This window comes from Colletotrichum phormii, assembly GCF_030913505.1.
Source record: "Colletotrichum phormii strain CBS 102054 chromosome Unknown BDP81scaffold_54, whole genome shotgun sequence".
NCBI lineage: Eukaryota > Fungi > Ascomycota > Sordariomycetes > Glomerellales > Glomerellaceae > Colletotrichum > Colletotrichum phormii.
In genome coordinates this window covers 18,983-41,464 of record NW_026851496.1, presented here as the reverse complement: position 1 = coordinate 41,464, position 22,482 = coordinate 18,983, and the positions used below count along the sequence as shown (strand labels likewise).

General features: G+C 51.7%; 6 protein-coding genes across 6 annotated transcripts; 1 reads left to right on the top strand and 5 right to left on the bottom strand.

Moving 5' to 3' along the window:
* Positions 1-5,198: 5,198 nt before the first annotated feature.
* Positions 5,199-6,663, bottom strand: BDP81DRAFT_477070 (uncharacterized protein; the record flags this gene model as incomplete). Its single annotated transcript, XM_060594804.1, has 1 exon — positions 5,199-6,663. The coding sequence occupies exon 1, from the start codon at positions 6,582-6,584 to the stop codon at positions 5,199-5,201; it is 1,386 nt and encodes a 461-aa protein (XP_060437396.1). The 5' UTR covers positions 6,585-6,663.
* A 314-nt stretch (positions 6,664-6,977) lies between these two features.
* Positions 6,978-8,696, bottom strand: BDP81DRAFT_443767 (amino acid permease; the record flags this gene model as incomplete). Its single annotated transcript, XM_060591760.1, has 3 exons — positions 6,978-8,254; positions 8,310-8,422; positions 8,477-8,696. Coding segments are annotated over 3 exons (1,348 nt in total), but the record flags the coding sequence as incomplete, so codon positions are not given.
* Positions 8,697-9,677: 981 nt separating this feature from the next.
* BDP81DRAFT_362640 (cutinase) lies at positions 9,678-11,266 on the bottom strand. The gene is made up of 4 exons (XM_060586450.1): positions 10,501-11,266; positions 10,324-10,412; positions 9,909-10,151; positions 9,678-9,852 (listed from the first exon to the last, which is right to left on the bottom strand). The coding sequence occupies exons 1-4, from the start codon at positions 11,040-11,042 to the stop codon at positions 9,848-9,850; spliced, it is 879 nt and encodes a 292-aa protein (XP_060437394.1). The 5' UTR covers positions 11,043-11,266; the 3' UTR covers positions 9,678-9,847.
* A 969-nt stretch (positions 11,267-12,235) lies between these two features.
* BDP81DRAFT_187876 (salicylate hydroxylase) lies at positions 12,236-14,096 on the bottom strand. The gene is made up of 5 exons (XM_060582377.1): positions 14,049-14,096; positions 13,834-13,971; positions 12,971-13,779; positions 12,823-12,913; positions 12,236-12,765 (listed from the first exon to the last, which is right to left on the bottom strand). Exons 2-5 carry the CDS (start codon positions 13,867-13,869, stop codon positions 12,409-12,411), a joined length of 1,293 nt encoding a protein of 430 aa, XP_060437393.1. The 5' UTR covers positions 13,870-13,971; positions 14,049-14,096; the 3' UTR covers positions 12,236-12,408.
* A 1,539-nt stretch (positions 14,097-15,635) lies between these two features.
* BDP81DRAFT_443761 (aldehyde dehydrogenase) lies at positions 15,636-18,604 on the bottom strand. Its single transcript, XM_060591759.1, has 9 exons — positions 17,845-18,604; positions 17,617-17,776; positions 17,543-17,557; positions 17,425-17,482; positions 17,139-17,354; positions 16,989-17,049; positions 16,903-16,935; positions 16,520-16,829; positions 15,636-16,371 (listed from the first exon to the last, which is right to left on the bottom strand). Exons 1-9 carry the CDS (start codon positions 18,148-18,150, stop codon positions 16,085-16,087), a joined length of 1,446 nt encoding a protein of 481 aa, XP_060437392.1. The 5' UTR covers positions 18,151-18,604; the 3' UTR covers positions 15,636-16,084.
* A 1,294-nt stretch (positions 18,605-19,898) lies between these two features.
* Positions 19,899-21,522, top strand: BDP81DRAFT_443757 (chaperonin 10-like protein). Its single transcript, XM_060591758.1, has 6 exons — positions 19,899-20,111; positions 20,173-20,252; positions 20,318-20,338; positions 20,427-20,525; positions 20,578-21,159; positions 21,239-21,522. The coding sequence occupies exons 1-6, from the start codon at positions 19,981-19,983 to the stop codon at positions 21,376-21,378; spliced, it is 1,053 nt and encodes a 350-aa protein (XP_060437391.1). The 5' UTR covers positions 19,899-19,980; the 3' UTR covers positions 21,379-21,522.
* The last annotated feature ends 960 nt before the right edge of the window (positions 21,523-22,482 follow it).

Below are 22,482 nucleotides of genomic sequence, written 5' to 3'. Positions count from 1 at the left end.
TCAGGGCCAAGGGGACCCGGGTAAGCAGAGATTCGTGGTCTGATGTCGTGTGTAGTGACGTTTCTATGCTGGTGGAAGCCCCATGGAGGTTGCTGGACGCCCAGCATAAATCTAGGGTGTTGCCGCCTTTGTGCGTGGGTTCACCTATAGGTGACATTAGGACAAGGCTGGCGGCTTCTGCCATTCTACTAGGTTTTCAGCGTCCGGGAACTCGTGGCCTCGGGCTGCCACGTCCAATGGTGTAAGTTAAAATCCCCCGCAATCAGTACTCGATCCTCAGGTTTGGGTTGCCAGGCCGCTAGGATGTTCCTGAGAGCCTGGCCAGATCGCAGAGAGCCACGAGGGGCGTTGTATACGTTGATGACTGTGAGGACCTCCTTCGTTCCTGAGAGGAGTCGTAAGAAGAGCAGGTCTGTGGATGGATCGGGTAGAGGCCGTGTTTGTACGCCTCGTACCCCAGTTCCTCTGCGGAGGTAGGTAAGTACCCTGGGACGGTCTTCGGTCCAGTTATCTACTGGGGTGAAAGTCTCAAAACCTGGGTGGTGTCTTGTGAGCCTCCTCTCTTCCGAACGGATAGACGGCTCTTGTATTAGGAGTATATCGATCTGGGCTGCGTAAGCCAGGTTCAGTGCTGTTTCGTGGGCGGATGCCCGCCTGCCCACATTCGCTTGCATGATTTGCAGGGTTTTAGAGGGCTGTATTCTTCTTTTGTGTCTCATTCGTCGGGGTACAGTCCATCGCTTGTTCTTCTTCACGGGAATGTCGATGCGACTGCTGGGTCGCATTTCTCCATAATCTTTCTCCCTCAGCTCGGATGGCCCGTAGCTGAGCCTTATCCCTCCTCTGGACTACCCCCTTCACCACTTTGGGTTGGATAGGGCAAGTCGCATCGAAGGCGGCGTGAGGCCCGTTACACGACGGGCATTTAAAGGGGCAGTCGCAGCCATCGTGACCCTCAGTGCCGCCGCAGGGTGCCCGGTGTTGATCAGTTGTGTGGGAAGGAGAGCTGCACTTGAGGCATCTCTTCCTTCTGGTGCACGTTCGTTCGTTGTGAAAACCGCCGCAGCGGAGACATTAAGGAGACCTCTTCTCCTTCGGGAACTGCAGGTTTACAAAAACGCTGGCCCCCATCAAACAGAGGCGTCTTAGTAATTGCCTTACGGCTTCCGCCTTGAACCAGGCTATCACCGTGCCTAGCCTTTCGACTTCGTCCTTCCTAGAGAAGTATGCTTTTTCAGGCTTGAGTTTCGTCGAGACCTGGATCTCTTCAAGGAGCTCCTCGGTCGTAATTTCCAGCTCAGTATTGGTTACCAGACAATGCCTAGTGTAAGGGACGTTTGCGATATAGGCTCGGATCCAGGTATCGCGTTGCTCGATCGCTTACGCTTGGAGAAGGGCAGCGATCTGTTCTCTGTTCTCTAGCAGGACTTTTGCACCTTCCATTAACGAAGGTAGGAGTGCTAATCCTATCTTAACATAGTCGATCCCCTTAAGGGCTTCTCGGGCTTGGGGACTTAGCCTTTCCCAAACGAAGATGTATATGTCGTAGGCTTTCTCGTTCCGAAGCGGGCTTTCAGGCGATAGACACGCGAAGACGCGTAGATCCTTTAAGGCCGCCCGGTTTGTAGCTTGTTTTGCGGCTTGTTTGGCTAGCGTTGGTTCATCCTGTCTTCTGGACAGTAGCTGGCTCGCCGCCGCCGCGTATGAACGGACTAGGGGCGGCTGGTTCTGGGTTATGTGCGAGGGATGCCCCTGGGAACTCAGGTCAGTCTCGCTAGGCCCTGTGCCAATAGCGTACATAGACCTTGCTAGACCACGTTAATGCCGGTTTGAACGCTGTTTCTCCTCCTGAAGCTCTCTCTCCAAGGATTCGATCTTCGTCAAACAGTCTTTCAAAAACTGTTCCCTCTCGGCGTCCCGACGCAGGAGGTCCTGGACCAGATTCGAAAGCTTATTGATCTCGTCTTTGAGCTCAGAATTGTCCTGGTGGTTGACCTGCTCAACCACTCTGACCTTTGCAGTCGGCTTCCGGACTCGTCCCGACCGCCGAGATATACCGGCGTCCCCGTGAACCGTGATCGATGGCCCTACATCTAGGGAGACCGCCATGGTCGTGGAATTCAGCTCGTATGGGCTGATGTTGAGAGATGATAGTGCAGTGGGCCGTAGCCCTCTATAACCTTAACAATTACTAACAGTGGGTACCTTTTGAGGTATGTGTTCAGAAGTTGCTGTGCAGGACGGGACGGAACATTGGGGAAACCCCAGGAACGGAAGACCTATGGTACAAGTCACGTGATGATAAGAGATATGATAAGGGATAAGGATATGTTGGATATTCGACATATCCAACCGAGTCAAGGATATGTTGGATATTCGGCATATCCAACATATCCAGACAAAGTGGACTGTTCAGCACTGTTCAGTTAGGATCGGACTTGTATATAAGGATGGACTCGAGCTGGGCTCTAGGACAGACTTTCCATAGCTTCTTCAGCAATTAACTTCGTATCAGGATTAACATCCGCTTTCAGCTACTACCTTGACAAGACTACGATTGATCACCGAAGCCTTACCCACCCTTACGATTGACAGACATAGCTTCCCTGAAGCTATCCCCGACTACGATTACTGTTACCAGTTCCGCAGCCTCAACTTCTGCAAACTACCCCTACGACTAGCTGGCCGTAACACTGATCTACTTCACCAAGAAACAAAAAGATAAAAACTTATTAATTATAGTAGGTTTGCCGGATGGGAGGCATTATATAATTCAGGCTAGTAAAGGAGGCTTTTTTCTACACTAGCTCGGCGTTTACTTCGACCGTAAACTTATATTTAAAAGTTACGTAAGAAACCTCTCTTTAAAGGTATGCTAAGTAGTTAATGGACTATAGGGACTAGTGAATACTGTCTGGGGCGCGCCTGTGTACTTATTTTGTTAAGCGATTACCTCTTATATACTACCTACTTAGTACTATATATCTAAAGTATAGTGGCCCGGTAAGAGCCGGATAAAGAATGGACGTATTATTTTAAACGGGGTTGGTAGTTTGTTATACTAACTGGACGCGATGTAAACTAAAGTTATTAGAGCGATGGTCCCCGTATATAGAACGACGCCTGTACCGATCCTATAGCGCGAGGCGGCTCTACCCTTAGTAGAGGTGATACTGGATGCAAAGCTCTACATAGCGTCCACCAGAATCTATCGTCTGGACGAGCGACACCCTCTCCGAACGAGACTCAGGGACAAATCAGGACCAGACTTACGGCTATGACGAATGGCAAGCCTCGTAAGCAAAAATACCGAATACATCGATCCGTTAGAACTCCCCCCTTGGGAGCAACTAGCGGACTGGCAGACAGCCCTCGCCAGGGTCGGCTACGAACCTAATAAGACCAACGAAGAACAGGCCCTCTCCTTTGCAGGCAGGATAGCAACTTTCTCCAAGCGGGACATTATTATCTATACTAACGGGTCCCAGATATCGGACAGTAGCAGTACCTCCGCCGGAGTAGGCTAGGTAGGGTACCAAGCTATACGGCAGATCTTCTACGGATCCGAACTACTCGGCTCCTAAACTGAGGTACATAATGCGGAGGTATATGCTACGTATTACGGCCTGATGGAAGCTACCCGGGCTCCTACGGCTCGTATAGTAGATAACGTCCATATCTGCCTCGATAACCTCGCAGTCGCGGCTAGACTATACTCCCAGAGCACAGGAAGCAGCCAGGCTAGATTTAGGGCCTTCAATAGGCTCTCTTCCTCCTGGACTCGGAGACAAAGAGAGAGCTGGACAACCCCCGCCAGGGTTTATGTTTGGTAGTGCCCTGGGCACACGGGAGTACCAGGAAATGAAGAAGCGGATGCTCTAGCCAAGGAAGCCTGCAAACTAATCCCAAAATCACAACCACAGCCCTCATTAGCGCACCTAGAAAGACAAGCTAAAGCAGCTGCCTTCCAAGCCTTTGCCAGAAAATGGCTGTCCCAATGCCCTTGGCAATATGCCGACCTCGAGATAATTCTTCACCCCAAGCCGCCCGAACTCCGCCTCCCTCGGCACTTACTAAGAAGGCTATACGCAGCAAGATCACATCATGGAGACTTTGTAGTATACTACGAGAGATTCGCTTATCAAGATGCGTTGCTCAACTGTAGCTGTGGGAAACCTAAGACACCAGTCCATTTCTACTTCTGTAAGCGTGGACGTAAGGCTATACCGCGCTACCTCCGCTAACGTATGGCCAAAGCAAGTATTGATTTCTTGTTAAGTTCTGCTAAGGGAGCCTCTCTTCTATGCGAATGGATAGAGGAGACTAATTTCTTTTCCGAAATTTGCCCGAGTTATTGAATAGGAACGTTAAGTGAAGACGGCAGCCTGTAACATAGTTTAGATTAGCATAGACCATGTCGGCATAGCGCCCGGCACGTCCTTTTACTACCAGACGTTAAATACATCATCATCATCATCATCATCATCATCGTTCTAGCCTGCATATATGGTGCGCCGTAGCCGCCGTGGTCCTGCGGGGCAGGCCCTGGACTTGGTCATGCATGTTGGGTCGTAACAACTACGACTAGCTGGCCGTAACACTTTTATTTAAAAGAATTAAGGTAACTTACTTTCTACTAACTATATAAGTTATATCTTCTATTTACTACCTCGCTTTGTGATAACTCCCTATTTCCGATCGCTCTCTTAATTATTTTTGACTTAATGTTTCTCAAAAGCTAGTGTGTCAAAGGTCCTCATGATGCTAACTTCTGGCAAGCAGTGGCAACTAACCACGTGCACCTTTCGACTCTCCTTAGAACCCACTGCCTCCGACATGCTAGGTCTTTTAACTCTAGATAAAGTGGGCGGTTGGGGCAGAGACATGACGACTTGGTGCAATGGAGTTGGGTCAATTCAAGGGCCCAATGGTAGTATTATTCAAGTCAGTTGTGAGGTAGCTAATCTCTGCTCTTTGCCAAGCTGGGTTTTACTTGATCAGGAGACAGTATCAGATTTTCCCAAATGTGCGCAATACTTCATGCGTTCTGCTTTGAAAACTATAGCCGTCATGCAGGAAGTGCCCTGGGTGGGTAGAAAAAATGTGCATGCGGACATCCTACTTGAAGATTTCGACTTCGTGAGGCGCATTTGTTATCATGAGATATAGTGCATCCTGCATGGAAGAGTTAGATGATTTCACGGTTGGGTGCTTTGCAAGCGGGTTCTCACCGAATCCAATGTCTTTCTCTGATCGGGGGGTAAACGCTGTAGAACGCCACTGGAGCGAATTGTCTTTGAGTCCGTATGCTGTGCCTCCTCGAGAGAAATGCTCTCATCCCTCTCGGCGGTAAAGAAATCGGTAGGGAGCCTCCCAACTTCGACTCTCCCTGGTACCAAGCCAAAATCTGAAAGTCGGTTGCAACCCAAATCCCAATGGGTAACCTTATTGCCATCTAGGGGGAGTGTCCCATTCTCTGTGTTTGCTGGATGCTTCAATTCTGCGTATCTTGATGTGGCATGTCGTTGTCGACCCTCGCCGATGTTTTCGTTTTCGTAGTGCTCTTCTATCACTCGGCCTAGTCCCCTCTTTTCCTCGCTTTCGCTGCTAGGACTTCGTCTTCGTCTTGATCGATATGAGTGCCTCAGAGGTGACCGCTTGTTGTCGAGGTCTGTATGAAAGTCGTGCTTTTCGTCAAGTTCGACTTGTGGTGGGATTGGCCACCCGAAATCCCTTAAACTTGCCCCTACTTTCTTCCGCAATTTCAACTTCTTCTCCCGACTTCGATCCAAAACGTTTGTTGAGGTGACGTGTCCCTCTCTCTCAGGTGATGTGTTCGCCTCCTTCGGCTTTGCCTGTTCACATGCGACAAGAACGCAGATGAGGCCCCTTGGACGGAAAAGCTCGTCATTCGCCCTTTTTAATATTCCGCTCATTGCACTGCGGTTCGGTATCCGCTTCTCATGCTTTGCTGCTAGGCCAATTTCCATTGAGATCGGCATGGGATGCAATGCGGTGAGGCCCGTCATGCCCTTGAAGCCGCTAATGTTAATAACATGGTCTCCTAGCGATACTAACTGGTCGTCTACTCGGTTGAGATCGTCTAAGAATCTGAAGAACTCATTCTTGCCGATGCCGCAATTTTGCAAGCCGGGGGGATAAGTTCGCGAAAACTTTGGTCTCGATGTCCTGGATGTTCGTTGGGGGATAATGACTGGTTGTGGCAGTCGGGGCCGAGGGAAGGTAATCGTCGGCAGTCCAGTGCTAGGTAGGAGATAGTCGTCTGGTGGCCTTGGGATGGCATCTTGTAGAACATCAAGATATTGCTGTAGTTCTCTAGATCGTGGTTGCTTTCGCGATTCCTGGTGCTTGGTGAGGTGCCTCTCGGAGATTCTCTGAATCAGAGCAAGGCTTTGACTTCGCTCTTCCTCTTCCGTTCTTTGCCTGTTCTCGTATTTGCAAATTTCGAGGGATTTTGGGTCATTTCCATGAGATGACTGTGGTTTTACGTTTTCCAACAAACCGATAGACTGGCGAGGAATTGCTGCATGTAATGGCTGTGTCCCAGGGAGATATGTCGCCATATTCGGAAGTAACCTCAGTCTGCTCAAATGTATGTCGGCTCACCACCACGGATCAGATCTCAGGCATTCGGGACGATATTGACTACACATTGTGAGTGAGACATTTGGAAAGGAATCAGGAAATTTTCAATGTCGAATGATGTCTGGAATCCTCCGGACAGGCCGGCGGACATCTACCTGTCTGCAACATATCCCGATCCTGGATATGCGGGCGGGACGTTGTAGGAGAGCAAGTGAGACACGCTACTAGTTTGAACTTTCCGGCGGTGTTCTCCGAAAGAGAAAATTACGTGCATAACCGAGTCCGGAGGTCAAGCGCGGCGAGTGCGCAGGCGGGTGCGAATGCGACGAGGAAAAAAGGGGCCCGGGTGCACTCCCAACTCGGACTTCGGCCCTCTTCAAAGGTGAAAACCGACTCCGCCTCCAACGACTCACATAAGTTCGACCAACCAACCCGCAGATCCAAAACAAGTACGCTATGCGAGAAGGGATACCTGTTCTGACGACATTCCTAATCCCACCGGGATCTTGATTGCCATAGAAAAGGGCACATCGTTCCTTGCAATGGGCCGTGCCTAACTAGATACAGCCATCTTTCCGAAGCGCCTATTCTCTTGGTCGATACCGAAGTCCATGATGCATCTGATTGATGACTTCAAAAGCTCTTGAGCAACCGCCTCCACCTGGGTAGTCTGTCCAAATCATGTTCTCCGGTCTCAATCTCTCTTGACTCGTCCAGATCGCGTCGGCGACCGGATATCAGATCAATCTCGCCCACTCTCCAGAAGTGTGTCTTGAACCAGAACTTGTATCCGGACCAAATGATGGGGAACAAGGGCAGTAAGATGTAAGCATCGACGAATGACCCAGCGTCGAATGGCGAAAGGGTGGTCCAACCCTGTACAATTGCCAGGAAGATGTTTGCCGCCAAGCCAAAGTAGGCATTCCATGGGTACCATAACGAAATGAAGGGCAGTGAGCTTTCAGCGTGCCCTTGGGCCTTCCACGCTTGTCTGAACCGAATATGGATGAAAGAGATGGAACCCCAGACGAGGAAAGTCGAGACGCCGCTAAGGTTCACGATGTAGGAGTACGCCTTACTGGCGCCGGTGCTAATGTTCATCATGGACAGTGCGCCACACAAGTTGGTGAACACAATGGCTGGGATAGGTACACCGCGACTATCAGTTCTCCCCAGGATCTTGGGTGCCTTCTTGTCCTGGCCCATGTACAGGAGAGTGCGGGATCCGATGTAGATGGACGAGTTGCACGCCGACAGACACGTAACGAAGATGAAAGCGTTGATCAAATGCACGCCACCTTCCCAGCCGGCGTTCTGAATAGCCACCGTCATGGGACTTTTCACTGCACGGGATCCCCCGTTGACGAGCTCATCAGCGTTGGCCGGGCATGTCAGACCGAAGAAGAAGGCGGATCCCATGTAGATGAAGATGATGCGCCAGAAGACCTGACGAATCGCAAGTGGAACTGCAACGCGCGGGTTCTTGGTCTCAGTGGCGGCGACGGCGACGGATTCACAGCCGGCGTAGAATGTGGAACAGAAGACGAAAACCTTGGCGGTGCCGCGGAAGCCATCTGTGAAGGCGCCGGGATCGCGCCAGTATTTGAAGCCGAGGGCTTCTTGTCCGGGGATTCCTCCGGCAGCGTATCTAATTCTAGATTAGTTTTGGATAATCAAAGTAGATGTCGTGGATGTAGACTTACACGATCGAGAAGATAAAGTATGCGACTAGGCCAATCAGCTTCAGCAAAGCTAGCCAGAACTCGGCTTCTCCGAAAGCCTCAACCCCCAGCAGTTGGAACCCGAGGAAAAGCGTCTAAATGCGCATTAGCAAGTCGTTCCATTTCTTAGTGAGGGTGTTTGAATCTACCCAAAAGATGAGAAAGTATCCCCACAAAGGGACCTTGTCACTCCAGAAGACAAAAATGCTCGATAGCACATTGTACTCATTGGCCAAGACGCACATCCAGATGATGTAGTAATTCCAACCCAGCGCAACACCAAAAGCCTTGTCGACAAAACGATCCGCAAGCCCGGTGAACGCTCCGCCGCTGGGATACAACGTGGTCAATTCACCCAGGCTCTGCATGATGCTGAACGCAATGATGCCGATGACGCCGAACCCGATGAGCAGGGCGGCGGGTCCGCCGTTGGAGAGCGCGCCGCCCGCGCCGATCAGGAGGCCCGGCCCGATGATGCCCGCCAGGGCCATCATGCTGAGGTGCCGGGTCTTTAGGCCTCGCTTGACACCGCTGTGCGGGTCAATGGCTGAGAAATCGGCGTCTGCTGAGGTAGAGTCGTCGGCGTAGCCTGCGCGGCCGACGCGCGCGTCTTCGATGACGGGGACATCATCGCCGTCCTTGTCGTAGGCTCTGTATCGTGACATTGCAGCGAGATGGTTTGTAGAATTGTGGAATGGGATTGCGAGGGGCTGAAGGATTTGATAAGTTGATGATCTTGCCAAGATCAGACCCTATCAGTGGTCCAGTACGGTCTCAGTCGCTTATCAGCCACCCCTCTCTCGTCTAGAGATTCGTGGATTCGTAGGTTGGATTTCCAATGTTGGTTGAGGTTGGAAGAAATAATTCAGACCACGAAGGAATTGGACCCAGCCCGTTGCATCGGTACTTTTAGTGCATTACCGCGAGGTAATAGTCGGACCATTGCAGTTAAGAAAATCTCGTCATATCAGAACGTGTGCAGAGTGACAGTGTTGCGATGGCGGGTTTGCGCCGCGCGATCGCGTCATCGCCTGTCCTTGTCTCAAAGTGTCTCTAATTGGGCCATCGAGGGCCCCGATGGTTCACGACCCGCTTACATGCCGTGTAGTGCGGGGGGCATCCCGTCCTTTTTCACCATCGCTTCCCGTTTAGGAGATTCTATTACGGAGTAGACGTTGATATTCAGTTCGATGGTTGGTGAGTTGACTCGTACGGAAGGTTAATAAATGTGCTGGCATGACAGGCTTCTCGTGTATAATCAGATCGATGCCGCAGTAATATTTCGCTTCGAACATCATTGTTTTGGCACAAGTTAAGCGAGAAATTTACAAATATCACTGTTCGAACTTGCTAGCACTTAGTGGACATGTAGTTATTACCATGGTCGTGTCATTTGTCTAACAGTAGGTACCTTATATCACTCGAGACACTGTAGGATAATCAACTACTTGAGTTCAATTGTTGATCAGTACAAGTAACGTGCGCGTTCCATTAGACAGCCATCATGACATTAATGCAAGTTAGGCTAAGACAAAAAGATCAGTATCCGTCAACTCTTTTCAATACAGGTCTTCAACTTACCGTTGGCCATTTGTAAGACAAACTGAGCAGCAGCATCCGCATCCTCAGCATACGTCAAATGGTCGACAGTGATAAAACCACCGCCATAAACAGCATCGTTATCGTGGCAGATGATCTTGGTCTTGCCCTCAGCGCCAGTAATAGCGCCCGGGTTTCCGGGATCCCCAAAGGTTAAGACAGAGTTGATCTTGGCCATGGTTGCCGCCGGGAGAGAGTTTGCGGTACTCCTGTGGGCAGTACACACTGCTCATCTGGACCAACGAGGCAAGCAATGAGGCAATACGACTGGTATTGACGGTTGGTTGGTGATGTTGTGGTGAAGGTGGCTGCGGTGGGCTGGATCAACCAGGAGGTGGATCAGGCAGCTGGTGCCTGGGGCACCAGCCACTGCCTCAGGTATCCACAGTCCCACAACTCCGGACAACCAAGGCACCCTGAGAGTAACCAGACATTACGATTTTGGTGCTCGGACAGTTTGTGGCAGCTTCATTGATGAAGTTTGTCCTTTGATAGAATTCCAGAATTAGCGTTCGCTCCTTGACTCGCTCGGCGAATCGCCAACACAGAAAAGGCATCTTTTGGAAAAGCTCACATGCTTGGAACACCCTCAGTGCCATTCTTGTTGAACCCAGCAAATGTCGCGGGGTACTCGACACCCTGAATCGAAACAGACTTGGTCCCTCGCTGTTGGTTAAGAGCGTCAAAAAATGGCGGGCCGGTCACAAGTCCGACATTGCCGGGCTCAGTGGTGCCACGAGCGAATATGACGGTGATGTCGGCGCACGCAGCATTCTGCTCCAGGTCGTCCTCCGTAGTGTCGATGCCAACGGAATCAGCGAGACCCTGTTGAAGAGGAGTTAAGATCAATCCGACTGCGTCGAGCGCTGCTGCGTCCGCTGGTAGAGTGCTGATGATCCTGAGGAATTGGTTAAGTGGACCGGAAGGAAACTTGGCCAGGACATCAGGAATGTCTTGTCTGTCCTCTAGATCGAAATGATCTGGTGCCGTTCTTTTTAAGTCGGACATGAGTTCGTCAGCATCCGATGCAGGAAGGCCGTGAACCAAGGAGGCGGATTGCATGCCGACGAAGGCGAGGAGAATTGCCATCTGGCGGGTAGTAAGTGAGGAAAACATCTTGAGGATGATTTCTTAGCAAAAAAATATGGAACGAATGACTTGGCTATCAGATAATACCTGAGATGGACACGACATATCACGAAGAGACAAGCCCGGGGTCTATATACACGAAGGATGCACAGGTTTTTCAATGGCATACGTCGAAGTTTCAGCCAATGGCGCTGATTGACATTGCAGTCGTTATTTACCATTAGAAAGGACCTATGTTCACACGCTTCGGGAAGGTTTTCACACCTTAGACTGGGGAATTTACCCATAAATTAAGTCTGTATAGGGCCTTGCAGTAGGATCACCCCGCATCGATTCCCGAATGAGTTCAGGGGTAGCGCTCAGTTGACGTATCTGGGGCTCAATGGACAGCCGTTGCTAGTCTTGAAAGTCTCCTGGGTCGCATTTCAGCATTGCCTTCAGGGCTTATGCAAGAGACTAGATGAACCGTTGGCGGGTTCTGACGTATGCGGTCGGATGATGCATGCCAAAAAGCTGGAGAAGAACACCAACATCGGTCTTTGAAACACATGAGACGAACTTGGAGAGCATTTCAGCCGAGGCTTGCAAGATCCAGTCCGAAGCACAGGCACAAAAGGTAACTGCCGAATAACGGCAAGGCCACCAACTCCAGCAGTCGGAGGGTAAGGTAGTATCGAGGCCTGCGCTAGTCGGGCTAGCCATGATTTTGAAGGTGCCTCATTGCGACCATCTGAACTACTCCACTTTGGCAGCTGTCTGTGTCCCGTGACATATTAAGCCGATTTGAAAAACCACAGGTTTCCTATCAGAGAACTTATTTATGTTAGGGAGAGATAGATGAGATCAAGCTCATCCCACCAATACCAAGTACCTACCTACCTTGGGGAGACTAGATGTCAATGCCTCGCATGATCTAAACAAATGAAGCAGGATAGGACAGGTAGAAGCAAGCCGGTAAATGGGGAGTTACAAGGACCACAAGACTCCGAGGGAGGAGGCCTTCACCCGTTGCAGCCCAGCACGGTCTCATGCAAAAGACACTCGCCTGAGTATTGTGCCAACATACGGTCTTGTTACCTGTGTACTTAGATGATGAAGTCTTGGTGAGGGAAGCTTTCTGAGGTCAAGATCGCAATACTTCTCGCTTGTTTTCTTCGACCGACAATCAATCCACATAAACACATGCCGTAAAGCCCCTCAAATGCAGGAGGGTAGGTAGCAACATTCAATGCAAATACGTATAATGATATTCTACAGTCTATGGAATTCTAAACGCCAAAAGATTCAAATACAAGGTGCACTGGTTACTAACGTCAAGCAGCACCTGAAAAGTACATGTACTATTGCCTCTTCCTCTACTCCGATTTGCGCACGGAACAGACCGATGATTACCCTACTGAGCCTTTGCCTTCGACTCGTCAATGCCGAGCCGTCCGAGAACAGCGCGAACGCTCTCCCCGTGGTACGAGTACATCCACTTGCAGCCCATGTGGGGACCGACCATCTTGATGTAAGCCCAAATGGTCATTTCCTTGATCCACTGGTGGATGAAGGACGTGGACGTCTTGCGCAGGTCGCCGTTCTGGGTGGTGAATTCCACAATCTTGGACACACGGTCCTTGCGGTGGTCCTCCCACGCCTGGATAACCTGAGGGCGGGCGTTATCATTGAAGAGCGGTGCCTTGATGTGGGCGAGCGTGTAAGCGAGGGTTTCCGCGTCCTCGAAGGAAGTCGCGCCGCCTTGTCCGCCCTATGAGGAATATGTCAGCATTGGCTTTTGCTGTTCTCGAGGTGGTCATCGACTTACAGTTGGAGGCATGCCGTGAGTTGCATCTCCAATGAGGAGCACGCGGCGGCTCGGAGAAGACCATGATTCCTTAGCAGAGAGCAAGTAGAAGCTAGACATGTTCTCGTTAGTAATCTGTAGTTATAACACTTATGGGTCCATCACTTACGGCCAGAGAGTCAACGTCTCAGTCGGGGTCCGGTGGCACAGCGCGCGCACTACCTCGGGCCAACTCGAATCGATGGGGAACCTCTCCTTGATCATCTTCGCCAACGTCTCCTTGTCGGCGTCCAGCGCCGTCCACTCCTCGCGCGGCCGCTCCTCGACCTCAAAGGTCGCAAAATAGCTGACTTCATCGCCGTCTGCCGACGCCGGCATAACGGCGAAGGAACCGTTGCCGCCGAACAGCATGCAAGGGTAGTGCATATCCGTGTCAACATCGGGCAGGTCACTGAGCTTGAAAGTACCAGAGATACCAGCAAGGCCCTGGAAAACGGGCTGGCTGCCGTGCGGGCGCACAAATGACCGCACACGAGAGTGGATGCCGTCGGCGCCGATGATGAACTCGGCCGTCACGGACCCGCCGTCCTCGAAATCTACGGTCGCCGAGATGTCCGTCTCCTCACGGACGGCAGAGCACTTCTTCTCGTAGTGAATAGGCACTCCGAGGAGCTCAAGCTGGCGGATCAGCTCACCGCGGAGGACGGTGCGGCGGATGCGCAGGGCCGGGTAGTTGTACTCTTCATAGCTGCCGTTGAGGACCTTGGCGAGGAGGCCACCACGGCCGTTGAGGAAGGCGACCGACTCGAAGGCAAAACCTTGGGGACGGAGGGTGTCGTAGACGCCGATGTGATCGAGGACGCGGAGGGCGTTTGGTGAGAGGGCGATGTTGCCGCCTGAGACGAAGTCCTTGGGCCTGGCTTCGTAGACTGCGGAGGAGATGCCGCTCTTGTGAAGGTAGAGGGCGAGAGTGAGTCCCTGGGGTACTGGTTAGTCAATCTTCTAATCGCCGTGGAGAGATCTTGGTAATACAGAGAGACCACCACCGATGATAGCGACTTGAGCCATTGTGAAAATTGAGGTTAAAGTGTGAGAATAAGTGAATGGAATGAGTCTCGTGTGTAGTGATTGTAGAGAAAGGTCAGTCTCAAATATCAATCGCTGCGTGTTCTAGATGCTTCAAGCGTTAGTCTGGTGTTTTCGATATGTTCTGTGATGGATCCAAGCTCTAAATAAAATCCGCTCACCCTCCAAGTCGCTTAATCTTATACAAGACTTGGGTCTCGTGAAATTGCACCTATCCGCTACGATGCGGGATCGAGCTAAGCAACGTACGATCGATTGTCCGATACGGCTGCAGCCATCTCCGTCGTCCACGGCGATTTACTGTAGGTGGGGGCTGGCAGAGCCGTCAGCCGGATCGGTCTCCGGTGAGAACGGAGGAGGATGGACGGGCTTGGTGTGACGCCTCAGCGAGACGAGCCTAATGTCTTGCTCTGCGCAACTGCTGCTACTGGTGCCTGGTGTAGGCAGGGAAACTACCTATGTTCTAATGCGCAGATTGGTGGTCAAGTTGGTCATTCACTCGGGAATAACTCTTTCCATGGCATGTTGGAGGATTTCACCCGGCGCGAACGAGCAATGTCTGGTTGAGGGGTGTGGCTGAGCATTGCGCTCATCGTTTACGGTTTGAGTTGGCTCCAAATCCACCAATGGAGGATGAATTCTAAGTCCACACATTTTGACTGACATTCGCAGAGAAATCAACATATACTATTACATGTATCTTTGTCGTGAGTTTAAAAGCAGAATCGCGCGATTCTGGTCCCATCCCTGCATCTTTCAGGCTCCGCGCCCGCGCGCGTTGGTGTAAGCGCCGTCCCGTCAAAAAGCGGACGCTACACTGCACAGCCGCACTCCGCGCCTCAAGATGATTTGGCCTTGAACAGACTGTCCGGGTTTAACGAAACATTCGCATTACATAAGATCAAATGCTGCCCAGGCAAAATGGAGATTTTCGTGATTTTCAATGTATATTGTTTTCTTGGCCATCGTTGCTACAAATTGATTGCATCTGGGGCTCAATCGAACAGGTTCCTTCAACACAAATGCAGAAAAATAAACAGTCCTGATAACAATATTACAGATCTCGGCGTCGGTGATTCTGATTGCGAACTGTACCTCATGTATACATTCACGGTGCACCGATGTTTTCATCATCCTTACCTTGCACTACAAGATCATGACGATAAAGCATCCCACGATAACAGACGTTCACTTCCATACTCAGTAACAATCATTTGGGCAATGAATACTAAGCAACTGAGATGGTCGTTCCGAAGAAGTGCGTCTACTTTACCATCATAGCATGTCCCACTCGGTTCTCAGTAAGCAACTTCTCCATGGATCCGCAATGGACAAAATTCGGGGACCTCATGAGTGGATCGTCCGGAGAGAAGTATCATGAAGTGCAGCTACGGATACAGATACCAGGGAACAAGCTGCTTATTTTTTTGTGGCCTCTGGTATTTTGTCAAGTCTTCTGTTCCTGCGACGTGACTTTCTCGTGGCTTCTAGGTCGGTGTGAGTTGCTACATAGTTGAGTACCAGTGTGGGTTCAATGTTGAATCTTGGCAAAGGATGCAATTGCCGATCGCCCAGCCTTTGCTGGATCTCAAGTCTTCACAACTTGTCAATTCGCTCAACACTGAATACTCTGTAGGTACTTGGCGGTAGCATAAACCTGACAGACCCCACTATGCCAATTGCGGAACTATCGCCGCACTCAGATGTTGAGCTGGCGAATATCGAAGCGGAGGGTCTCCGTCCTCGCGCGTTAGCTTACGTTCATTGCATCAAATATCTTCAAGGGTCCTCGGAGAATGAGCCCACCCGCAAGGCAGCAGTTGCAACTTGCCAGCTCGCACAACCAACGAAGCCAGAGCTCCATAATTGCTCCATTAAATGTCAGATAATGATTTGCCTATGAAAGATATGTGATTCTGGTCTGGACCGAAGGATTCGCACTCCACGAGGCACTGGCCATCGGGCGTAAAGAGATACTTCGAGACAATAACGCCGATCTTCTCGCAAGTTGCAACAGTAAGCACGGCGATGGAACCCAAAGGTGGCAACAGTAACAGTCGACACATCACTAACTTACTCAAGAGGTAACTGATAACGTACAAGTTCAACAAAAAGGCGAACTCGTAGAGTTTAGACATCTTTATTTCTTGTTACATCGTTTGAACGCATATGCAGGGGGGATTATCATTAAAAAAAATCATGCCTTTGTGATGAACATGGACTGCACGTTGCAGTACGCCTTCAGACCGCCAGCGCCGTACTCGTATCCGATACCGCTCTGCTTGTGACCGCCAAACGGCGCGTCGTACTGCAGCTCCAGGTGAGTGTTGATCCAGACGTTGCCGGCCTTGAGCTTCTTGGCGACGTTCTGCGCCTTCTCGAGGTCCTTTGACCAGACCGAAGCGCCGAGACCCATGAGGGTGTCGTTGGCGCGGTGAATAACCTCCTTCTCGTCACTCCACTTGAGGACGGGGAAGACGGGACCTGGGATACCCCCTTGTTAGCTACGGTGGGGAACAATAACCTTGGGTGTTTTCATTTGCAGAGGGGTCGGCGCGATTGAGGGGCAGCGACGGGCGGGCGATTGAGTTCGCCCGTGCATCAATTCACTTTGGGTAACGGGAGAACTCACCGAAAGGTTCCTCGACGACAATCCTCGAGTTGTCGGGCGGGTTGTCAATCATTGTGGGCGTGATGAAGTAGCCCTTGCCGTTGGAAGCGGGCGCCGTGGATCCCGCGGCGACCTTGAGCTTCGTCTCCTCAATGTCCTTGAGGAGCTCCTTGACGCGCTCGAACTGCATCTGGTTCTGAACGGGGCCGAGCATGGTGCCTTCTTGCTGTCCGTCACCGATAGGGAGGTTCTTGATGGCGGTGGCCATTTCGGCGACAAGCTCGTCGTAGATGGCCTCGTGGATGTAGATGCGCTTGATGGCGATACAAACCTACAGGCGGTGGTGTTAGTAGATGCACGAGTTAGGCTCTTGATGGGACTTTTGTCAACCAACTCCTACGTACCTGTCCAGAGTTGTACAAAGCCAACATAGCAATCTATGACTTGTCAGCATTTAGTTCCCCGATTCTTGTCGCAGACATTGACATACCTTGGGCGCGACGGTCTTGACATCAACATCAGGAAGGACAATGGCAGCATCGTTGCCACCACTGCGATTTCGCGGGTCAGCACCCAGCTTCACATTGCTACATTCGGGGGAAAACAGGACGCAGAAATTCGTCCCAAATCGTCCACTTACAGCTCCAGAGTGACGCGCTTCAGGGTCTTGCTGCAGCTCTCCATCACACGCTTGCCGGTTGCCGTCGAGCCAGTGAAGCTGACCTTGTCGACGCCCGGGTGGGAGGTCAACCAAGGGCCGAGGTTGTCATCGCCGCTGAGGGCCTGAAACATGCCGGGCGGGAAGATTTGCTGTGCCAGCTCGACGAGCTTGAGGTCGCAGTAGGGTGTGAAAGGACTATTGTGACTCGGTGTTAGTTCCTGGCATGTGTGCAAGAAGCGGCGACGGAGAAGGAAATGGAGCTTACGATGGCTTCAGGATGAAGGCATTGCCGGTGACAAGGGCAGGGGCAATCTTGCCGCAAGCTGTTAAGTCGTGTTAGTTCGGAACGTTCGCCGGGCGCAATTAGACTAATGGAGGCATACCAAGGAGGATAGGGACTGTAGATGATGAGTTAGCGGATTGATCGACTGAGGCCCATGGAAATGGTACGACTTACAGTTCCAGGGAACGATGCCGACAGCGACGCCCAAGGGGACGTATCTCGTGAGGACCCGGCGGTCGGGGTTGTTGTCGACGATCTCTTCGGGGAAAGGCAAGTTCATCATTCCCTTGAAGTGCTTGACGGCCTCGCCGATCTCAAACTGTGCGAAAGGAAGCTGAGTGACGCATGCGATGTTAACGCGACTCATTCCATCGTCATCACATTTCCACGCCAATGACTTACAGGCTTGCCCTGCTCCTTGGTGAGCATCAGCGCAAACTCCTCGGCGTGCGCCTCGAGAGCTTCACCGAGCTTGAGGAGAGCCTTTTGGCGCTCCTCGTATGGTGTCTCGGCCCAGGCATCTTGAGCCTTCTTCGCGGCCTGCACGGCTCTGTCGACATCTTCGGGTGTTGAGAGAGGGACCTCGGGGTTGGCCTCAAGAGTAGAGGGGTTTGGGCTGTTCCTTGTCTTGCTCGTCGACTCGAGCTTTCCGTCAATGATGTTGTAGAACTTGGTCCAGTCCAGCTTGGACGTGCCGTTGGTAGCCATGATGGGCGAATTACTAGGTAGAGTATGAAGAAAGACTGGATGAGATTGGGGCCCTGGTCTGGTTGCGGGAAGTTATGTTGCGGTCTGGTCCGTAGGATGTGATGGGAGAGCAAAGTATCAGGGTCGGATTTTGGAAACTTGACTGGTACAGATGATCAGGTGAAAAGGAAACGCAGGCGAGAAGAAGTAGAAGGAGGGGGGCCACTGGATATGGAACATGCAAAAGCGACTACTTTTTGCCTTCTCGACCTTTCTTTCTTCCCCCTTCTCCTGATTATGTTCCTTTCTGGGGGCAAGGAGGGGTCGGTCAGGTTGCTCACAATCGCATTATGAGAAACAACGAACTAGTGGAGGGGCACGAGGGGGACGTGGAGAGAGAACCGGGGCATGTTACCGGGATGCCATGTCCTAGACCGAGGGTCGTTGTCTAGTGCTCCATTTTCGATGTCACGATGGCCGTTGTCGATTGACATCGACTACTCGCAGACATGGAGCGTGGCACCGTAGGCCCCGCGGGCAGGCGGGGGGTGTATGGAGATAGTCCAGAGCTATTTCAAATTTGGGGTAGCTCACCCGGCCAAGGCTCCAACTATGGGTAACTTTGCCTGGCTCTGCGTGGCTCTTACAGTCTTACTCCTCAGTTTTCCCTGCCTCTGTATTGGTATTGGAGTAAGAGTTGGACATTGGAGTGGACGGGAACTCGTTCTGTTCCATTGTGTGTCTCGGTCAGGTTCTGAACTGCCACCCAAACCCGCAACCCGCCGCCCCGCGCCGCACCATTAGAATCGACAACTCAGCCAAGCCAAGCCGCGACGGGGCAAGTGTTGAAACGCGGATGAGTTGATCGGCTTAAAGTGAACAGGTACGTACCGTTATGTAGTGTTATGTAAGCCATCGTTAGTCTACTACCTAATACCTCATGAAAAGTATGAAGGTATGGATAGTGTTGACGCATTGCCGTCTTCCGTAGTATGTTTACCGTTGCTGCACGTCAATGCTGACACAGACTCTCTTGCTTCTCTTGCTGCAGGCTGCCCGCAGTACGAAGTGACGAAAGTGACGAAAGGGGGGAAGAAAGTTGGAGACACAGACAACAGACGAATTTGAAGTCGGCAACGTGCCGCTTTCCACCCCTCCTTTTGCGTTTGGCACTTCTATTATCCCGCGCCGCACCCATTTCCCCGTAGCAGAAGTCTGACCTATGCTTGAACCAATCGTGTTTCCCACCTTAGCCGGGGAGAAAAGAGGGTCTGACTCGACCACCAGCTGCGCCGTGCTGCTACCGTTGTCCACCTTAGCTCGCCTCGCGCTGTGTTTGAGGATTCGCCCTCCCTCCTGCAAGGTTGGTCATGCAGACAGACTCAAGGTCGAGTCAAGCTTTCCGCAGCTGATGGTTGGCTGGAATTGTTCCCCAGGTCTTGGTCTTCCCTCAAGACATTGACCCGCCGGCTCGGCGCCGGCATGAGATGCAGGGGGGCACCTGAGCCAGACTCTACTACCTCGTGCCACGGCTTCGGCAATTGTTGCGGGCTGTAGCATGCAAAAAAAAGAAACAGAGCTTGTTCCCGATAGTCTGGCTCCCCTTTTCGAAGCTAAGGCAGGCCGGTCGGCCAGCTACCTAGTTACGAAGGGGTGCTCGGGAGGGGGTTGGGAAAGGGTCTGTTCGGTCCAATTGATCCAGAATGCTCGGGTTCGTTTCTGGTAGCCGTGAGGCCGCGTGCGCGCGCGCGCCCGGCCACATTGAAGGATATAACGACATGCATTCCCTCTCAAATCCCATCTGATTTTTAGGGCTTTGAGAAACATCAACCATATTTGCAGAGAACTTTTATGGCGACCATCATGGGCGGCGAAAGCAACCACAACCGTGCGGTTGTATACACGGAGCCCGGCACCACACAGACGGAGGTCGTGGAACTACCGATCCCGGAGCCTGGCCCCGGAGAGGTTTTGGTTCGGCTGTGAGTCGATTCATAACTTCAGTATCACAAAGTTCCATTACTGATCATGCTACTACTGCAGACAATACTCTGGCGTTTGTCATACCGATTACGGCTTTTGCATGAATGCGTTCTCATCGGTTCCATTTCCAACACCAAAAGGTACGTCTCATCCGATTCGAATCGATCGACTCATTGAGCAAGGGTCTAATCATGAGATATCACAGGTCAAGTTGGTGGCCATGAGGGTATGTCAAAGGTCCATGTCGATTACTAAGTCTCACATGACGAGGGTCGAACACTCTTCTTGTTGACTCGTCACTAATGTGCTTTTAGGAGTTGGCGAAGTTGTTGCTGTAGGCACAGGTGTAACATCACCAGCAATCGGTGACAGGGTGGGAATCAAATATGCGGCAGATGCATGTCTAAACTGCGGTACGGTCACGGTCATCTCACAAAACCTTCCTTCACTAACATCGCATCTCAGATCGATGTCTTCAAGGCGGAGAATCATCATGTGCACAAGTTAAACTCTCCGGCTACTTCACCCCCGGCACATTTCAACAGTACTGCATATCGACGGCACGATACGTCACTCCCGTCCCCGCAGGCCTCGATTCAGCCGAAGCCGCCCCTCTAATGTGCGGCGGCATCAGCGTCTACACAGCCCTCAAGCGCGCTGACGCCCGCCACGGCGACTGGGTAGTCATCGTTGGAGCCGGCGGGGGCCTCGGTCATCTAGCGATCCAGTACGCCCGCGTGATCGGGTGCCGTGTCGTGGCCATGGACGTCGGTTCCAAGGAGAAATTCTGCCGTGACCTCGGGGCGACGGAATTCGTCGATTTCACGGCCTACCCCACCGACGAGGACCTGACGGCGGCGATTAAGAAGATTACAGGTGGAGGAGCGAGGGTTGTGCTCATGTGCTCGTCTAACAAGAAGGCGTATGTGCAATCTCCAAAGTGGCTCGGCTTCAGGGGCAAGCTTGTCTGCTTGGGTGTTCCGGAGAATAGCAGCCCGGCCATTGCGGACGTCGAACCCATGCTCGTTGACGAGTTGACTATTTTTGGTATGTTCTACTTGGTCATGGCATCTTTTCACTCCAGGATTGGTGTCCACTTGACACAGATGCTTACCTGTATACGCAGGCGTCAAGACTGGTAATAGACTCGAAGCCAAGGAATGTCTGGAGATCGCGGCACAAGGCAACATCAAAACTCACTTCCAACTTCGGCGAATGAGAAGCTTAACAAAGGTAACTCGATCTCATTCTCAAGTACTTCCTTGATCACGTCCGGCTGACAGGGCGATCTACAGATTTTCAACGAGATGGAGTCTGGAGGGATTCAAGGACGCGTTGTGATTGATTTGAAGTAGACGCATATACAATGACATGATTCCAGTAAATACACAATTTTTTATGACCATGAAACGCTCTTCGAGTACTTTTGATCTCAATTGGCCTCTTTCTTGAAACCCGAAAGAAAAGAAGGCACTCCCTGTGATTTAATCATAGTTCGTCTCAGATCTGCAAATAGATTCCGAATATTTCGAAGCTCGCGATATCGTACGCAGTCCTCAAGAATGTGATTAGTACCAAAAGGCTGTCAAAGACGTTCTAGCCGAGCCCGAGAACTGGTGTCACGAGAATGCCACGAGAGAGTACCACAAGTGCCGACTCGGCTCGCCAGAAGCCGGGGTAAACTCCAGTTTACCTGCCGAGATTGCCGGACAGCTAGACGAGCTAGACGATAAAGTTCAATTAAGCTGTTGGGCTGTGCTGGCAAGCTCGGCTCATGGCGTCGGCAACCCGCGTCGAAGGTCACGCGGCCCCGGACCATCTTTTGCGCCACCCCGTTTTGATCCCGTCGGGCTAATTAACCCCATTGCGGGGAAACGGGGGAAACAAGAGGCCCATCGAGATCTTTCCCCGGACTCCAAGCCTCAGACGCCCGAGATCTAGAACGGGGCACGAGGGGAAACGTCTGGTGCGTCGCGGGGAAACGGGGAGACTTCTTTTTTCTGACAGCTCTTCCCCAGACTCCACCGACACGCAGGCGCGGCCCCGCGCTGGGGAAGATCAGAACCCCATGGGCCCTTGATTCTACCCCGGATCTGTCGAGTCAGAAACCGTTAAACATTCTGAGTCGTCTTCTCGCATGATGGCTGGCGGGTAGGCACATTCTGCAACGGGCCAGTGGGACCACAAAGGGGCTTTGTTCCAGATCCCTAAGCCTCGTCATAGTGCTTCGGATTCTGGGGCGTGGGTTAGGGGTAATCAGGCCAGATGAGTTATCAGGCAGACGTGAATGGTCGAGTACTGATCGTGCTATGCAGCGACCATCCCGAAATGGGGTGGCAGTTTTTCTGACTCGAAGCTCTGTAAAGCTGT